The sequence below is a fragment of the Fukomys damarensis genome, unplaced genomic scaffold, assembly GCF_012274545.1.
Source record: "Fukomys damarensis isolate Sample0158 unplaced genomic scaffold, DMR_v1.0_HiC HiC_scaffold_35, whole genome shotgun sequence".
NCBI classification, from domain to species: Eukaryota; Metazoa; Chordata; class Mammalia; order Rodentia; family Bathyergidae; genus Fukomys; species Fukomys damarensis.
In genome coordinates this window covers 4,956,386-4,973,021 of record NW_022900947.1, presented here as the reverse complement: position 1 = coordinate 4,973,021, position 16,636 = coordinate 4,956,386, and the positions used below count along the sequence as shown (strand labels likewise).

General features: G+C 49.5%; 1 protein-coding gene across 2 annotated transcripts; it reads right to left on the bottom strand.

Moving 5' to 3' along the window:
- Window positions 1-857: 857 nt before the first annotated feature.
- Lyar (Ly1 antibody reactive) lies at window positions 858-16,217 on the bottom strand. Of its 2 annotated transcripts, none has more exons than XM_010641818.2 (9): window positions 16,177-16,217; window positions 10,789-10,960; window positions 10,198-10,312; window positions 5,991-6,098; window positions 5,800-5,883; window positions 3,299-3,719; window positions 2,943-3,029; window positions 1,562-1,647; window positions 858-1,107 (listed from the first exon to the last, which is right to left on the bottom strand). In XM_010641818.2, the coding sequence occupies exons 2-9, from the start codon at window positions 10,908-10,910 to the stop codon at window positions 973-975; spliced, it is 1,158 nt and encodes a 385-aa protein (XP_010640120.1). In that variant the 5' UTR covers window positions 10,911-10,960; window positions 16,177-16,217; the 3' UTR covers window positions 858-972. The 2 variants fall into 2 exon arrangements, with proteins under 2 accessions (XP_010640120.1, XP_010640121.1); XM_010641819.3 differs by lacking the exon at window positions 16,177-16,217 and adding an exon at window positions 15,704-16,162.
- Window positions 16,218-16,636: the final 419 nt, after the last annotated feature.

Below are 16,636 nucleotides of genomic sequence, written 5' to 3'. Positions count from 1 at the left end.
TATGCTTGGGGCTGCAACATTCCTAGTTCCTCGTCACCAGGAGTGAACCAGATGAGGAACATGAGGCTCAGTGGGGTTGACCTGTCAGTGACAAAGCAGGACCCGAGGCCAGGCCTGACCCTGCGGCCTCTGTCCTGCACAGGGCCACTGGGCCATCATTCCGAGGTATCTCCGGGTCACAGCTCAGCACTGGCAAGGTTTGGGGAGAAGACCCCAGGGGCGCATGCAGCCCTGGGGGCTCACACAGGGCCACCCTCTCCCCACCCTCGATCCCGTGACACTTGTTCTATCCCACACAGGACGAAATGCAACCGATACTGGCTCAAGGGGTGATTCTCTCCAGAAGCATCAGCTTCTAGGAAACCCGCGGACACACTCAACTGTGGGGAGGGGATGGCGCACGGTCCCCCGCCAGCCCCATAAACCAGGACGTGCAACAGCAACGCCGGAAGATACCGCTTCCATCCGGAGTACAGGGCCAGCGGTCAGCGGAGGAAATGGGCCACTCTGCTGTGCTGACTGCTCCACCCCACACACACACCTCGTCACCACCAGGCCGGGAAATACTGCAGCGCAGAGGCATTTTCACAGTATAGAGAAACACGCACAAAGAAAGTCTGATAGAAACGTGCAGAAGCGATGTGGTTACCATGAACACTTATTGGGCAGATCAAACGAGGGATTACTTTTTGACTTGTCACCGTGCTACATTCAGAGAAGTTTTCTACACAGAAAAAAAAAATTTTTTAAGTACAATAATTTCTGCCACCAAAGATTTAGAATTTTGGACAAGAATATATTTTATTTTTTCATAAAAGTTCTAACAAAAATATATTTTTTTCCTTAACTTAAAAATACAGCTTTAGAAAGCAAAACTGAGGTTGTTGTAATTCATTACACATTTTATAAACAGCAGTGAAAGGAAGAAGTCAATGCAATGGATTCAACTTCTAAATATCGAAAGATCACTGATCATTTCAGAAGCTTGACTTTGTCCTTTAACAACCGGAAGCAGGGGTTCTTGCTGATTTTCTTGTTGAAGATGACCAGGAGCTCATCCTCTGACCTGTGGGAGTCACTCGTCACTGTGTAATACTGAGCCAGCACCTTCACAGAGAAAAACAAGGTCAAATGGGTACATCCGTCCTGGACATTTATCCCAAAGGTTCGCCCTTTAACTCAGGAATGGGCCGGCAGCGTGCTGGCCGCTGTGTGTCACACAGGGACACTCAGGCAAGACAGAAACCACTGCGCTGGAATGAGCAATGGCAAAGTATCGAGCGCAGTGATTTTCAAACGCCAGGAGAATGCACTAACTGGAGCCTCCCCTCAGACAGGCTTCCAGGTAGGTACGGTGTCCAGGCGTGGCCCTGGCTGCCAGACGTGTAACAGGTTTGCCCAATTCCTGCCCCAGAGCCTGAGGGGCAGAGCAGCCACCTGGAAATCACAAACACACATTCTCTTCCTCTCCTACAGGATTTTAGGTTATGAAAACAGAAGTGTACGTTAAAAATACATTCTCCCCAGCTGTTCCATACCAAGGTCTGTTCATATGCTGTACCTTTTTCTTCAGCTTCTTGACAGACAGTTCATTATCTGGGGCCTGTCTCAGAACAGCCTTAATAGTTCCCTTCCAGTTGAATTTACCTGCAATATAAAGAGTTACACGTGAGGCACTCTCAAGTGCAAGCAAGGTGCCAGTGCCTTCCTTCGCCTGTCCACGTTCTCACAGTGAGAAGGGACACAGGCACCATCATTGCACAGACACCGGGAGGTCACTGGGATCTGATGGACCCACAGCGGGATGCAGTGAGCATCGCCAACATCACAAGGTGAGAGCAAAAGCCACTTTGTCTTGGACGAGAGAGGGGACAAGCACAAGTAACCGTGCCTAAGTCACTCATCCAGGGGCCTGCAGTTCTGGAAGTCCTCAATCCTCACGCTAAGGAGAACCAGGATTCTGGAACTTTGTGGACAGCCAAAGTGGGGTGACTCAGAAAGGCAGACACAGACTTGCGAGGGTCCTCAAGGCTCAATTATCTCTCACAGCCACAGACAAATCTACAACTTGACAACTTAATTTGTAAAAAGCTCATCGTGTACAGAGCTGGAAAGGGTTTCAAGCTAAGAGATCCAACCCAGCCGGGGCAGTCCCAGCCTTCACTGCTCAAGTCTGGGGATAGGGTGGGGACCGAGGCAAGGACTTGCCTCCTCCCAGCAGAAGCAGCTCTGGGGGAGACGCTGCATGACGAGGACCCCTGGAGGACCGGGCCAGGGCTCCAACAGCACCCAGGTGGCAGCCCACGGGGAGGGGACAGCCACGTCTGCCTCGATCACACAAGTTCTTGAGACTCACCAGAAGCAGGAAGAAGAGGACAGGGGCAGACCGGGGAGAGCAAGGCTTCGGGAAAGCCACTCTGTGTTCATCTTAAACCCAAAGGCAACGCCTGCCATGGGCTGGATCTGCCGTGTCCCCTGCAGGGCCTTGAAGGCTGCACCCCCACCTGGCACTGGTGGCAACACTGGAGTCTTTAAGTGGTCTGGGGCCAGGCGAGCTGCCCTGGCGGGGACAGGGGAACCTGAGTCTCTCCTCTTCCTCTCACTTCCTGAACAGGAAGCAAGCAGTCCCACTCCATCTTGACACCACACAGTGCCGCCTCACCACAGGCCCAAACGTGGACCAAAACCTCCGACACCGCTGACCCAAACACATCTCTCTCCATAAATCAGTGGTCTCAGGGACTTGTCAGGGCACAAAAGGCTGACATGTTTACCGCAGCCCAGACTCCTCCTGCTTTTCCTTACAGGCAGGGGAACGTGGCACTGTGATACTATTCGCCCAGAGCACTGAAGGGCAGGGCCTGCCACTAGCCCGGTGCACTCCAGCTTGCGGCGCCTTCTCCAGGCTAACTGGATGGGCCTTTCCCGTGACGGCGAGATACCTTTTGCAGCAGCCTCTCCGTCCTCTGGTTCTCCGTCATCAGAGTGTCCCGGGAATGTCACCCTTCTCTTCTTAGAATCTGCTTCACCTAAGTATTTAGAAAAACAAACTAACCAAGCACTTAAGGAGAGCCCTGCTCACATCAGGCACACCTGAGGCACACCACACATCACCTTCCTCACCCTCCCAGCACCAGCACCAGCACCAGCACGAGCACGGAGGCCACCACCTGAGTGTAGGTCGGTCTGAGCCCAAAGCTCACGCTCCCCCGTCCGTGGCCCAAACACCATCTCTGACAGGCTCTCTGCACCCAGCTCACAGCGAGACCGTTCTGGTGCCGTCCTACGGTGTGCGCACCTCCCAGATGCTTCTGCTTCCTCTTCCCCACGGCTGGCTTCGTCTCCGCGCCGGCGGCGTCCTCACCCTCTGCCACCTGCTTGCCCTGGCCCTGCGTCTTCTTGCCCTTCTTCCCCGCCGAGCCGTTGGCCATCAGGGCCTCCTCCCCATCAGCCCCCGGGTCAGTCTCCTGCCCCTTTCTCTGCTTCTTAGGCTTCTGACTCTTTGAATCTTCTTGACGATTTTCTAGTTTCAGCCCTTTCTTTCCTTTTTTCCTGTTCTTCTGCCGTTCTTCCTTCCTTTCTCTTTTATTCTTCTTCACCTGTGCCTGCTCTTCCAAGGGGCCGCTGGCATTGGAGGAGGGAAGCTCGGTGGCCACTTCCGGATGTGGCTTGGCTGCTTCCTCGGGGGGCTGTGGGTCCTGCCCCTTACTCACTGGCTCCTTAATAAGAAAAACCCGGAAACGCGTCACTATCTGGTCTCACCGTGCAAACACAGTGCTCATGTCACTGCGGTTATCCACAAAATACACGGTCTCATGAGTTACCCCTCCACAACTCAGACCCCCCCCCAACTGCTCAGTGCAGCAGTAAAAATCCCAGGTGGGGAGAAACTTCCCCCAGGCCACACCCTCTCTGCACTGGGCAGATGTCCAGACTTCCACTCCACTGGAGAACAGAAGAATGGAGAATCCTTATTTCACTTAAGCCAGACCTTGAATCCAGCACACTGCTCAGATTCCATTTGGATGCAAAAGGAGCCCCGGGTGCAGAGGTCACCCGATCTGCCTGCAGGCCTGAGTTCAGGTGACTCAGACAAGCTGTGCGCCTGCTCTATACCCCTCCTCCCAGGCCTCACACGGCTGGTGTGCGGGTAGAATGAGGCAAGGCATTCACTTACCACAGCAGCACTCAACACAGTAGTGAAAGGTTCTGTGACAAAGCCACTGTTACCACCACCATCACCCTGATGCCAGCGAGCCCCAAGAAAGCACAGGAACAGCGACAGATTGTGACCTGATCAGTACACTGGGAAGGTGAGGGAGCACTAAGACAGGGCCAGCTGGGGACCGGGTCTCTACCACACAGACCACTGGGGGACACTTACCACACTGCATAAAGTCACCGAGGGCAGAGCCTGTAGCCTCCCTGCTACCCAGCTGAGGCCAAATCTCTAGGTGCAACCTGCCAGACAGGGGCTTTCATTCTCCCCAGTCGCCCCTGGCCCACCTTTTCCCACTCTGTTCTGGCCCTTCCCCAACAGATGCAGCTCCCCAGGCGCCACTGCCATGGGGCTGGAAAGCTGCAGTTGAGCTGGCTTTGCACTTAGGGAGGAAATCACCTGCGACAGCAGCAAACCATGTGACCTCGCTCTGTCCCAAGGACCTGTGCTGAGCCGTGCAGGGCACCGAGGGGCTAAGGCTCAGGAGGGCGCGGCAACCACCAACCAGAGCATCCCAGGCTGCCTCTAGTCTCCATCCTCCTGCCTCATCCTCCCAGAGCGCTAGGCCTATGGCTGCACCTACAAGCCCAGCCTGTTTTATGGTTTTTCTTTTTGAGGTGCTGGGGACTGAACCTGGGTCTCGACACCGAGCTACATCGCTGACCCTTTTATCTTCAGATGGGGTCTAAGACAACCTTGTAATCCTGTCTCAGCCCCCCAGGGAGCTGGGAATTTAGGCCTGTACCACCATCTCTAGCTATTTTATGTATTTTTTAATGTGTTCAGAACTTTAAAAGAGAAACTGCAAAGGCAATCTTAAATGACTAGTCATGAGGTTCCAAAGGTCCAACTTATACATTCTGAGAGTGACGCTAGGCATACTGTCAAGATAAACTTCCACTCGGATCCCAACTGCTGCCAAAGTATTTTCTCTATGTGAAGAACTCCCAATAACTTATCTAGAATAAGACTACACAGAGCACCACTCTGATTAGGAGCTTGGATGGAAGCGAAGTGTAACAGGAAGTCGATGTGTTTATCCGAATGGAACCAGGCTCCTTCAGGGGGCACCAAGACCCTCTATGACCCTCACCCTCTACTAACCACACGTCCTTTTATTTTTCTTCTTAGCACCAATGCCACTCTTAAAATAGATGAGGAAACTGGGGCTCAGAGGCCCAGATCCCTGCGGGATCTGAGCCAGGTGTGTCAGAAATCTGAAGCTCCCAACTTCCCAGGGACCCTGCCTGACTTGAAGGCTGGTCATTAGCCTTGGATGCTACCACTATCACACTGGGGGTAAATAAGCCTTTCTTGGCACAGTAAGAAATCTCTCTAAAGCAGTTCATTCTGTCCCCAAAATGAAGACACAAAGAGGTTCTTTAAGAAAAAAGCTATCTTGGGCTGGGGATTTAGCTCAGTGGTTCTGCTGCCTGTCTTGCAAGAGCAAGGAACTCAGTTCGATCCCTGGTACCAAAAAAATGAAAGAAGCTATCTTGGCCTCCAAATATCAGACGTTCCCATTTCATTACTATTAATTACCCTGTTGCACTGCAGAACCAAAACTGGATTTGACTTACACTGCTAGAAGCTTCAGAAAAGATGGTCCACACTTGCTCCAGAATGGATTCGTTGTAAACTTTTAAACTGTTCTTCATCCAGTTCTGTAAGAAGCAAAAGGAAAGAATCAGGAATCTCATTCGGATGGGATACACCAGTCCAGTGGCTCACTGCCACACAGCGCCCCCCAGAGGAGCCAATCAATCCATACCTGAAACTTCGCCTTTTTCCGGGGCACATTGTCAAAGGCACCAATTTGCTCTAAAAGTTCTCTCACTTTGGGGCTGACACTGGGTTTCTTTATTAATTCATTAATTTTCTACAAAAAAATGGAAGACAATAAACAAGCAACATGTAAGGTTCATGAGAGCCAAACCCAAAGAACTTGCTATGGCCAAAGGATTCACATTTTCAGTCCAGATTCTGTATTTATGCCTAAGTTTAAAAACATAGATTTAACTGCCACTCCTGACAGTCCTGGCCAGAAAAATTAGGCAAGAAAAAGAAATGAGCAGCTTCCTAATTAGAAAGGAAAAATAAAGTAAAATCATCTCTGCTCACAAAGGATACCTATATAGAAATGTGGTCTCAAATATAGAAAGCCCTAATGATTCCATATGGTAAAGTATTGGGAAGGTGCAGGATATAAAATCAACTCTCAAAAATCAAAATTGCAGGGCCAGGGATTTAGCTCAGTGGTTCACAAGCACAAGTTTCCGAGTTTGATCCCCGATACTCCCCAAAAAAAGGGCATTAAGAAAATTACTCAAGCAAAACAGAATAAGCCAGGAGTAGTAGCACATGTTTGCCAGCCCCTGCTAACTGGAAGGCTGAGGCAGGAGGATCAGAAGAGAGCCCAGCCTGGAGAACTCAGCAAGACCCTGTCTCAAAATAAAAAATAAAAAGGCCTGGGGTATAACTCAGTAGTACAGTACTGCTGGGCTTGAAATGATCCCAGGGTGGGGAGGTAATGTAGCTCAGTAGGAGGTGCTGGGTTCAATTCCCAGCAAAAACAAACAAAACAAAACAAACTCAATAGGATAATCAGGAAACAACATGACAAAAGAAGTGAAAGACGTGTACACTGAAAACTACCAAGAACAGTTAAAAGGACTTAAAGGAGGACATCCATTCTGTGCTCATGGAATGGAAGACTCAGCAGTGGTAAGATGCCAATTCTTCCCAAAACAAAGCAGATTTAGTGCAATTTCCATCAAAATTCAGCTTCTATATATGTTCTTTGAGAGAATCCATCTAAAATTTGCATGGAGTCTTGAGGGGTGTTTTCAACAGACAGTGAGAAACGTGGGTATTTACATGGAGAAGAACAAAGGTGAACTCTGACCTTCCACTACATACAAAATTCATCTCCAAATGGATCAAAGCTCTAAACTTGGGAGGTGACAGTATAAACTCTTAGAAGAAAGTATATGTAACGTTATAAAGTCTTATAAATATAAGACACCAGGTTTGGCAATGATTTCTTTATATGACACCAAAAGCACAGATAACAAAATGATAAAAATGAATTGTATTACATCAAAATCAAAAGCTTTATGCACCAAAGGGCACTATCAACAGAGAGAAAAGGCAACCCATGGACTGGGGGAAAATATTTGTATACTATATCTAATAAAGGTTTCATGTTCAAAATACACAAAGCACTCCTACAATTCAACATCAGAAACACACTCATTTTAAAATGGACAAAGAACTAGAAACTTCTTCAAAAAAGATACACAGATAGCCAATGAATACATGAAAAGATGCTTAACATCACAAATCATTAGGAAAACAGAAACCCAAAGCCCAATGCACTCCCATGTCGCACCCAGGAGGATGACTGTTATACAACAAACACACAAAAAGAGAGAGACCACTGCAAGTGGCCATCAAGATGTGCACTACTGGTAGGAATATGAAGTACTTGCTGCAGCTGCTACAGAAAACAGTGTAGAGATTGCTCAAAACATCAGAATTACCACTGGACCCAGCAATCTTGTTTCTGGGTACAACCCCAGAAGAACTGAAAGTAGGGATTTGAAATGAACGGATTACATGTAGTATGCCCATGCTCTCAGCAATGTTTTTCACAACAGCCACAAGGTATAAGCAAAGTGTCCACTGGCACATGAATGGATAAACAATGCGTGGTAGAGTCAGACAATCTAATGTTTCTCAACCGTAATAAGGAAGGAAATTCTGAGAGATGCCGCAACACAGGCACACCTTCAAGACATCTGCAAAGTGAAATAAACCAGTCACAAAAGGACGGACCATGATTCCACTTCTGGGAGGCTCCCAGGATAGGCAGACACAACAGAGAGAGAAAGGAGAGTGGAGCAGGGGCAGAGAGTTTTATGTGTAAAGGGTACAGAGCGTCGGTTTGGGAAGATGAAAGTTCTGGAAATGGACTGCAGAACGTGAATGTGTTTAACTGTACACTTAAAATACAAAAAATAACCACATGGGACCAGGGAAGAGCAGCAGCCTAAAATAGCCTTAAGTTCTAATAAATAAATATGAAATAGCAAGAACAGAACAGAGATGAAAATAAAATTAGCGACCTGGAGAAAATGCTAAGCTAAGCAATCCTAGCAAAGACAGAAGAAAAAAAGCAACTAGTAAAATTAAGGAACCGGCAGGCGGCAGGAGGGACAGTCATCAATGAACCGACCCAAGACATCCCATGAGGTCAAGCAAATACAACACAGGAAAATGCTCCTGTGGACAAAAAAACGAATCTACACATAAACAGACCAGAAAAAAAAGGATGCAGGTCCCAAAGACAGGGATGAGACAAAGCTGCCAATGGCACTCATGCAGAAAGACATCAACCAAGAAATCAGGACGGCTTTGACAAAGGAAAATACAGGCTGGCCAGCACCTGCCCGAGTGGCGACAGTGTCAGAGAGAGGAGGGCACTGGCGACCCCCGAGAGGGAGAGACCACGACCCACGCAGACACTTCTCCTCTGTGGCCTGCACGAGACTCACGCTGGGGTCTCTGGATGGTTAGTTTGGGGACCACTTGTTGCTTTCTTCTGTATTTTTCTGTTATTATTCAAGTATGTTTGTTTTTTCAGAGGGTTTCGAGTGTGATGACAACAGAGATGGAATCCGTCCCTCTCCAAGAGCCAAGGATGACAGCTAGGTTTTAGGGGACCAGAGACTGTGTCCCCAAGCCTGGCTGATGGTCACCAGCCCAAATGTGTTACAGGCAGACACTGCGAGCCAGGTCCTTTGCAACAGAACTGTCCTTCATCTTTTGAGGAGTATGCTAATTTGGAAGGCTGTCAGGGTCAGAAAATCTACATTCAGGCAACCCTTTCGGGACCCCTCCTGTCTCCCAGGAGCTATTCTATTCCCTATTCCTATTCCCCAATAAATTTCCCTACTCTTAACATCCACTGTTCTAAAGAACAGTTCATCCTTTGGCTTCAGAGAATGTGAACTCAGCATATCCGACATCTTGCACGGTGAAAGTTACATCTAGTGCACTTAGCTCAGTGGTTCTACCACCAGCCTCAGCAAACACAAGGACCAGAGTTCCATCCTTGGTAACCCCCCCAAAACAGTTACATCTATTCCCCTTATATCGGAAGATGTCACAAAGAGCCCACTATTGTGGCTTTCCTCACAGGAGCCTGCCTTGCGCCCTCCAGGGTGTACTTTTATCTTCCTCAGCCCAAGCTCTCACTGCAGAGCCAGTTTCTCCCTCACCCTTCACTTTTACTTTCAAATAAACTCTGTCACGAGAGAGAGAGAGAGAGAGAGAGAGAGAGAGAGAGAGAGAGAATCCATATGTACATCTTAACCCTAAACGGAGAACGACTCATTTGGTTTTAGGAACATGCCCAATTTCCAGAGCTTACATTCGTCTTTTCATCTGCACCTTCTTTCCTGCACCCTTCCTCCTGTTTTCAGTCAGCGCACAGTCAATGACATCCTGGAAGTTATCTCTCAGCCAAACAGGGACTTCATGGCTTCTGCTTTTTTTGCACATATTTTCATTGTATTTTAGATAAGCAGGAAACATGTTATATTTATGAAAAAGTCTATTTTACCTGATTCTGACAACAGATAGCATGGTCTGACTTATACACAGTGGCATCATCACTAAGAGAAAGAGATTAGAGAGTTTCTAATTGGTTCAGTAGCAAAAGAAAGCCAGTGACAATTCTCCGATACTTTTAAAGAAAAATCAGAAAAACATGTGCATAAGAGACAAAATGCACCACAAACATATTAACAGAAAATAGCTCTTTTTTACAAAGTTTTCCTTCCACCTCAGCCTGCCCCAAGCCATGATGTTTCCGGGACGTGTGTGCACGGATGACACATTTCTTCTTAGTCTCAGATTCCAGAGGAAACCGGGAGGGGAGACTTGACGCCACTGGGTGGGTCGGGAGGTATTACCTGAATCCACGCCTGCTGTTTCACGTCGCCTTTGTGGGTTTTCCCTTCGTAGCCCTTGCCACCGTACTTCTGGTCTTCGCTTATACACTTCACATGGTTTTTATAGTCATCACCCCTTGAAAGAGATCAGAAGCCACTCTGTTAGACGCACACCCAGGTCGCAGGCTCTGACCAATGCCGCATGTGTCATTCCTGCCCAAGCACCCCAAATCCTCAGCTCGTTTTCCAACGAGGAGCTCCTCTGCTTTCAAGGATGGGCACATGCTAGCCCAGCTCCAACAGAAGCTCTCCAAGGCTCTGCAGCAGTACCCCGAGCGCCCACATCCCTGGGCCTGGCAGAGGCGGCGGCCAGTGCCGCTCACTGGTCAGTGCGCTAACCGTGAGTCCGTCCCGGCCCCTCAGCCTTCTCTTTAAGACTCCTCTAAATTCAGTTTGTTTCGAAAAGCCTTTGCAGAGAACCACATCAGTTTCAATCAGTGGATGCCACAGGGCATTTTCCTTTCTTTCCTCAAACTTGCCTCTGTGGCGCCAGAACTTCCCCAACTAGTCTGGACCTACACTGTGGGTCCACACGGACTACGCAGAACTCACCAGAAGTCTTTACCGCAGTCGATGCAAGAAAGGCAATCACAGTTTCTGCAAACCGACACATGCTTTTCCACTTGTATCTTCTTCACGGACTCACCACACGCATTGCATGTAAAAAATACCATTTCCGCTAAATGATTAAATATTCTCTAGCCAGGAGAGGTTTTAACTTGTCCTAAAACAAAACGAAAAACAAAAGAGGGGAAACAGATTATTGGTATCATAAGCCAAAACTCCCATTTCCAATAAATGACTCGTGGCTTTTTCACAATTCCAACCCGAATTTCACATGAACACTACAAACTCCAACGGTGATGGACAATCTGTGTGGAACCCAACATCCCTGTAAGTAAATGATCCCTAGGGAAAGGGGTTCACAGTGGCCAGGTGGGCATTTGTCTGTACCAGACATTATTCTAAGAAATTTACCTGTATTCACTTATCGAGCCTTTACAGAAACTCCATGAAGGAAAATCTATCAAAATGTATATGCAGAAATTAGAACGCAGAGACTGAGTAAATCGCCCCAGGAAACACAGTGAGAGAATCAGGATTTAAGGTGAGAAGAATGGCCGTACCAACAGTATGGAGCGTTCTATGTTCTACTTCCTTTAATACCTTTCCGTTCTCCTCCCATATTCTCTTCACATAATATACACCTATGTAAGACATTTTCAAAAGGTACTGTAATTTAGGTGTTCACTGAAAACTATTTCAGGTCCCTAAAGAGAATAAGAAAAACAGGAGAAAACCGAGGGAAGTTTAGAAAGTGGGAAAAAAAGCCTACGAACAATTCTTGTCAGGCTTGGGCTCCACTGCAATCCCAGTACTTGGAAGTGGGAGGCAGGAAGTGCCCAAGTTGGAGGCCAGCCTGGACTACGCTGGGAGACACGGATCAACACGACGAAGCAATCTAAAACCAAACTTCCCAGAGGTCCTGGGAATGCTCAGGGAGAGTTACAAGATACCCACGGTGTCAGAATGAGGACCATCCCTCAGCTCAGGGACCTGAGTACGTAAGGCGCTCCCCGGATGGCTCTGGTCAGATCGGCCTAAGTGAATCGCACTCTCAGCCAGTGCCTCAACTGCTAGGTGCTGACTCCAGGGGCTCACACACCCAGTGTCCTGGTCTCTGACTGCACATGTACACAACCACCACTTAAAATCTCACAGGGTGCAGGCAGGAGGACTGCAGTTAGGAGCCCAGCCCGGGCGACTCAGCAAGACCCTGTCATGAAATAACAAAATATAAAGGAAGGTTGGGATGTACTTCAGGGAAAAGGCCCTGGCTTTAATCCTCATTACCCCAAAGAAAACCAAACCCAAAACCCTCCTGGGGTGGGGGCACTGTGCTTAGCAAAGCACAGATTCAGCAAAGTGGCAGAGAAGTCACAGAAACTTTCCATGCTTACATGAGCACCACATTCTACAGGAACATTGTCATTTTCCACCATCTGTATTATAAATAAGTTTCACAGCAAATACCTGAGACCTGAGCAGGGTGTGGTGGTGCACGCCTGTAATCCCAGCACTCAGGAGGCTGAGGCAGGAGGATCACTGTGAGTTTGAGACTAGCCTGAGCTACAAAATGAGTTTCAGGTCAGTCTGAACTACATAGTGAGATCCTGTTTTAAAAAACAACAACAACAACAACAACAACAACAAAAACAGGCCAGGCGTGGTGGCACACGCCTGTAATCCCAGCACTCGGGAGGGGCAGGAGGATCACTATGAGTTAGACCAGCCTGGGCTACATAGTGAGTTCCAGGTCAGTCTCAACTACATAGTCTCAACTACAAAAATCCCAAATAAATAAATAAACAAACACACAAACACACACAAAAACACCTGAGATCTGTCTGACCTAGCACTTTCTTCCCCATTATGCAAGTTAAACTGACCACCAGGTAAAGTACTGGCTTCAGGGTCAGACTTCCTCCATGAATCCTGGGCACAAACGAGCCGCCCTCGCTAGCAGTGAACCCTCCCCTAGGAATCACCATCCCCCTCCACCCAGTGCTGCCCAGGCAAGGACCAGGGCTGTGCACAGCCACTTAGCCTCGAATGGCAACGTACATCCTGTGGGCCCCTCCTGGGGAACAAAGGCCCAGTGAGACCTACACCGTCAGCCTGAGGCCTCTCCCCTAGGCCCCCTGTTCTCAGGCTGGGTCAGAGAGGGACAGCATGTAAGTGGTCAGCCACAGCCTGGCCCCAGATCCAGGGGAAAGCGACAGGATGGCTCTGGGTTGTGCTGCAGCAACTCTCTCTCCCTGGCAGGGCACAATGAAGTCGTGCGACAGAGGCACAAGCTCCGAGAGCTGGGGCAGCACTGGCAGAGGGCGCTCAGGAACGGTCAGGCTCACAGCACAGCCACTCTGCCTGACCAGGAGAACAAAGGCGGGAGTAAGGGCCAACAGCACGGTCACAGGCTGGAGGTGTGCTTTCATGTACAAACAAGAGAAAATCCTCATTAGTCACCAAGAAAGGGATGGTCGCCGGACCCACTAGGTCGAACAGCTGCGTCAAGTCAAATTATCTGCTGGAAAATTCCAAAGTACCTGCACAACGAGATCCAACAATGGAAGCAGCCCTCCAATTTAGATCGGGCTTAGCGCTCTCCGGGCCCTGCCCCTGAGGACTTCTGTTTCTTGACTGAAGACGAAAAGGAGGCCAGAAAAGCTGTAGCAAGCCTTGGGGTCCAACTGGGAGACTCCCAGAGGACAGAGGACGGCCTGTCGCGGAGAGTCAGGGGAGAAGGGCCGGGGAAGGGCAGCTGGAAACAAACACACCAACCGAAGGGAAGGGGGCCAGCAGCGTCACAAAGGCGCACGGGCTGTCTGTGCAAGGCTTGTCGTCCTCCGCAGAGAAGCCACACTGGGTAAACATCAACCAGCAGAGGCTTAGAGAGGAGCCGCAGGCCCGCCGAAAAGTCTCTCCTGGGCCATTCTCATTTGGTGGCTCACCTAGCTGCTCACTTCGAGGCACAGTAGTTTCACACTTGACAACCTGGGAACAGTGCGCCCACCTGCTTGGCTACGAGATCAGGTCTGTATCAGACCCGTAAGGAGCTCACACAGAGCTCGAGGACAGCCGGCTCCAGCCCAGGGCCCTTGACTGTGCCTCACGGCAGACCCAGTCCCTGGGGATAACACCTTTCCCTGACACAGCGCACACAAGCACGGGCTACAATGGCCAGCTCAACTGCGCAGCAGACAGGGGCCTAGGCCTTGGTGCGGGCTCACTAACTGCAGAAATGTAAGTGCTACAAATTTCCAAACAAGTGCTTCTGTCTGGCTGTCCCTCTGTCCAGTTTACTGAGCTCTCATCATATGCCACACCAAGAAAAGGCCAAGAGCCGGAAGGACAGGACATGGGATCCCCGGCACTCTATGAAGTGACCTTACGTTCACATTGCACCCGACGCAGCACCTCCGGGACAGCTGCCATCTCACTGCCACAGGGTGTGAGTGCAAAGGCCCTGGGGGGCGGGGAGCAGTTGAGGGCGCTGCCTCAAGCACAGGAGGAGGCTGAGGTACCTGAAAGACAAGGTGGCCGCCGGGCTCCTGTGTGGCCTCTATCTTCACCTGCCAGTCACATCCCTGCCATTTGCTTGGCCATTGCTCTGAGAACTGGAGATCCTCATCCAAAGGAGGGAAAGGAAAAGGAGGAAGGCTGTACTTGGTGGCCTCCCGTCTGTAACTGTCACACCTGGGTTTTCATACGAAAGCCAGCCCAGCCTGGGCACGGAAACACCTATGTTGCCAACGGGCACTGGACAACAGTCCTGAGCTGGGGGAAGCAGCCAGGGGCTGAGGCCTCAAGGACTGTAGGTGCCTCAATCTCCTCTCAACAAGGCAGTGGCCACGTTTTGCTGGACTGGGCCTGGGACTCAGAGGCAAAGGGCCTGGGCTGCAGCCTGCATCTGCCAACACCCGAAAGGTCATTAAAATTTCATGATGCCATGGTCACTTCACTTCCCACAATCTGTAATATGTTTAATATCCATTTTAAAGCATTGCATGGAAAATTAAATAGAATAGCAGAAATGGAAGCTCCAACCTTACCCAACCATAGAAAGGTTTCTCTGTGACCAACTAATTATACGCCAATGGTATTATGTTCAGTCCTCTCCCAAACCCATGCTCCTTTAAATATGACCTACCCATCTACCTACCTATCCATCTATCTCCATCCATTTACTCCAGCCTCTGCTGGTTTCTCACATGAGTCCTATTGGCCTTGTTCCCCAACTATATGTAACTTTGGTTCTAGGATTGGGATTTGAAAGTTTTTATTATCTTCCTCCTACATTTTTGTATTTTTATTTTTCTTACGAAAATATTCAGTATTCCTAAAATATTCTTCCACTCGCACACACACTGGCCTAGGCCCCATTACCACCATTCCAAAACAGTCCATCCAAGGGGCCAGGCTGGCAACCCTCCACGACCACCACCAATGAGCGCATGCCCTAAAGCAAACCACTGCCCACTTTAACCTCAAATTCTCATCTGTGAAACAATGAGCCAAGCCACCCGGCTGTCCCTTCCAGGCAGTGAATCTGGAGGAGCCACAGATGTGTACCAGAGGATCACAGACCTGTACACCCTGTCCACACTGCTGCTTACACCCGTTGTGACTTTATCACAGAGACGACCAACCTTTGATCCTTGCAAAAGGCCCAGGGAACGGGTACATGCACCTCTACTTAACAGACAGGCAAACTGAGGCTCACAGAAATTAAGCTATGTCTTTGCTTCCCAGTTTGTGTCCCCACCCCACTCACGACATCACCTGCACTGCATTAACCCCACTGATGCGTCCTAATAACTACCGTAAGTCCCACACCAAGCCAGGTGCAGTGTGAAGCTCGCAGGGGGGCATCTCTGAAGGAAAGTTAGGCCTGCAAATACCTCACCTCTCCTCTTTCTCCTGAGGTGCGCGCTGAAAGAGTAGATGATTTTTGACCACCCAGACGTGCCAAGCCTTCCCATGGGTGGACGACACGCTTCTACTCCCACAACCCCATCCCCTCTGGACGGAGAGGGCACAGGCACAGAGCGGTTAAGCGACTTGCACCAGGTCCCACGTGGAGGCGTGGCAAGCCGGGTCCGCAAGCAGTTATTCCGGCCTGTGCTCCAGACCGCCAGGCCCAAGGCTCCTCCCTGGCGACTAGGACGAGAGCCGTGGCCCCACAAGGCGGCAAGCCTGAAGCCCAGAGCAGCGGGGACCACGCTGGGCCGAGATGGTCATCCAGCCCCGGATCCGACTGGATTCCCTCCCTCCTCCGCGAGGGTGAACCCCGGATGGACTGACGGTGGGAACTCGGGCACCGCCACACCCTTGTCCTCCTCTATTGGAGCCCCAGGCCTCTCTGCCACCGCCCCTCACCTCTCAGCAGCGCCCGCCAACTGTTTAACCGACAGCGGGGATTTATTTTGTGCTGTAGCTCATCAGATCTGCTCCTGACACTAACCGGAGAAGTGTAATGAATGCATCATGGAATTGCAATCTGCACATGATCATCATAGGTAGACGGCTTGGATAAAAGCAATAAGATGAAATTGGAAAGGAGGAGATTTGAAGGTATACTGTTTAGATTCAAAAAGTTTATTACACAGAGATATCTGACTGGATAATTTCCCTTCTGCTAAGAGGTTGTATACCATGGAGGTTTGGTTGAGAGTAAGTTTAATGTGAAAAACTGTAAAGTGACTATAATGCTAAAAGCAAGATGTGGATAATAATAGATTTTAATAATAAATACAGAAGTCTTATTTCTGGTCTCTGGACTTGGATGGGGCAGCTGAATTCGGAAAGGTGGGAGAAAGGCACATTTCAGTTAGTGAGA

Coding starts and splice junctions, on each gene's coding strand:
- Lyar (XM_010641818.2), bottom strand. CDS start 10,910: ATGGTATTTTTTACATGCAATGCGTGTGGTGAGTCCGTGAAGAAGATA. Junction 3,720..5,799: donor TTTCTGAAGCTTCTAGCAGT/GTAAGTCAAATC, acceptor TTTCTTATTAAG/GAGCCAGTGAGTAAGGGGCA. Junction 1,108..1,561: donor TCAAGAAGCTGAAGAAAAAG/GTACAGCATATG, acceptor TTCTCTGTGAAG/GTGCTGGCTCAGTATTACAC.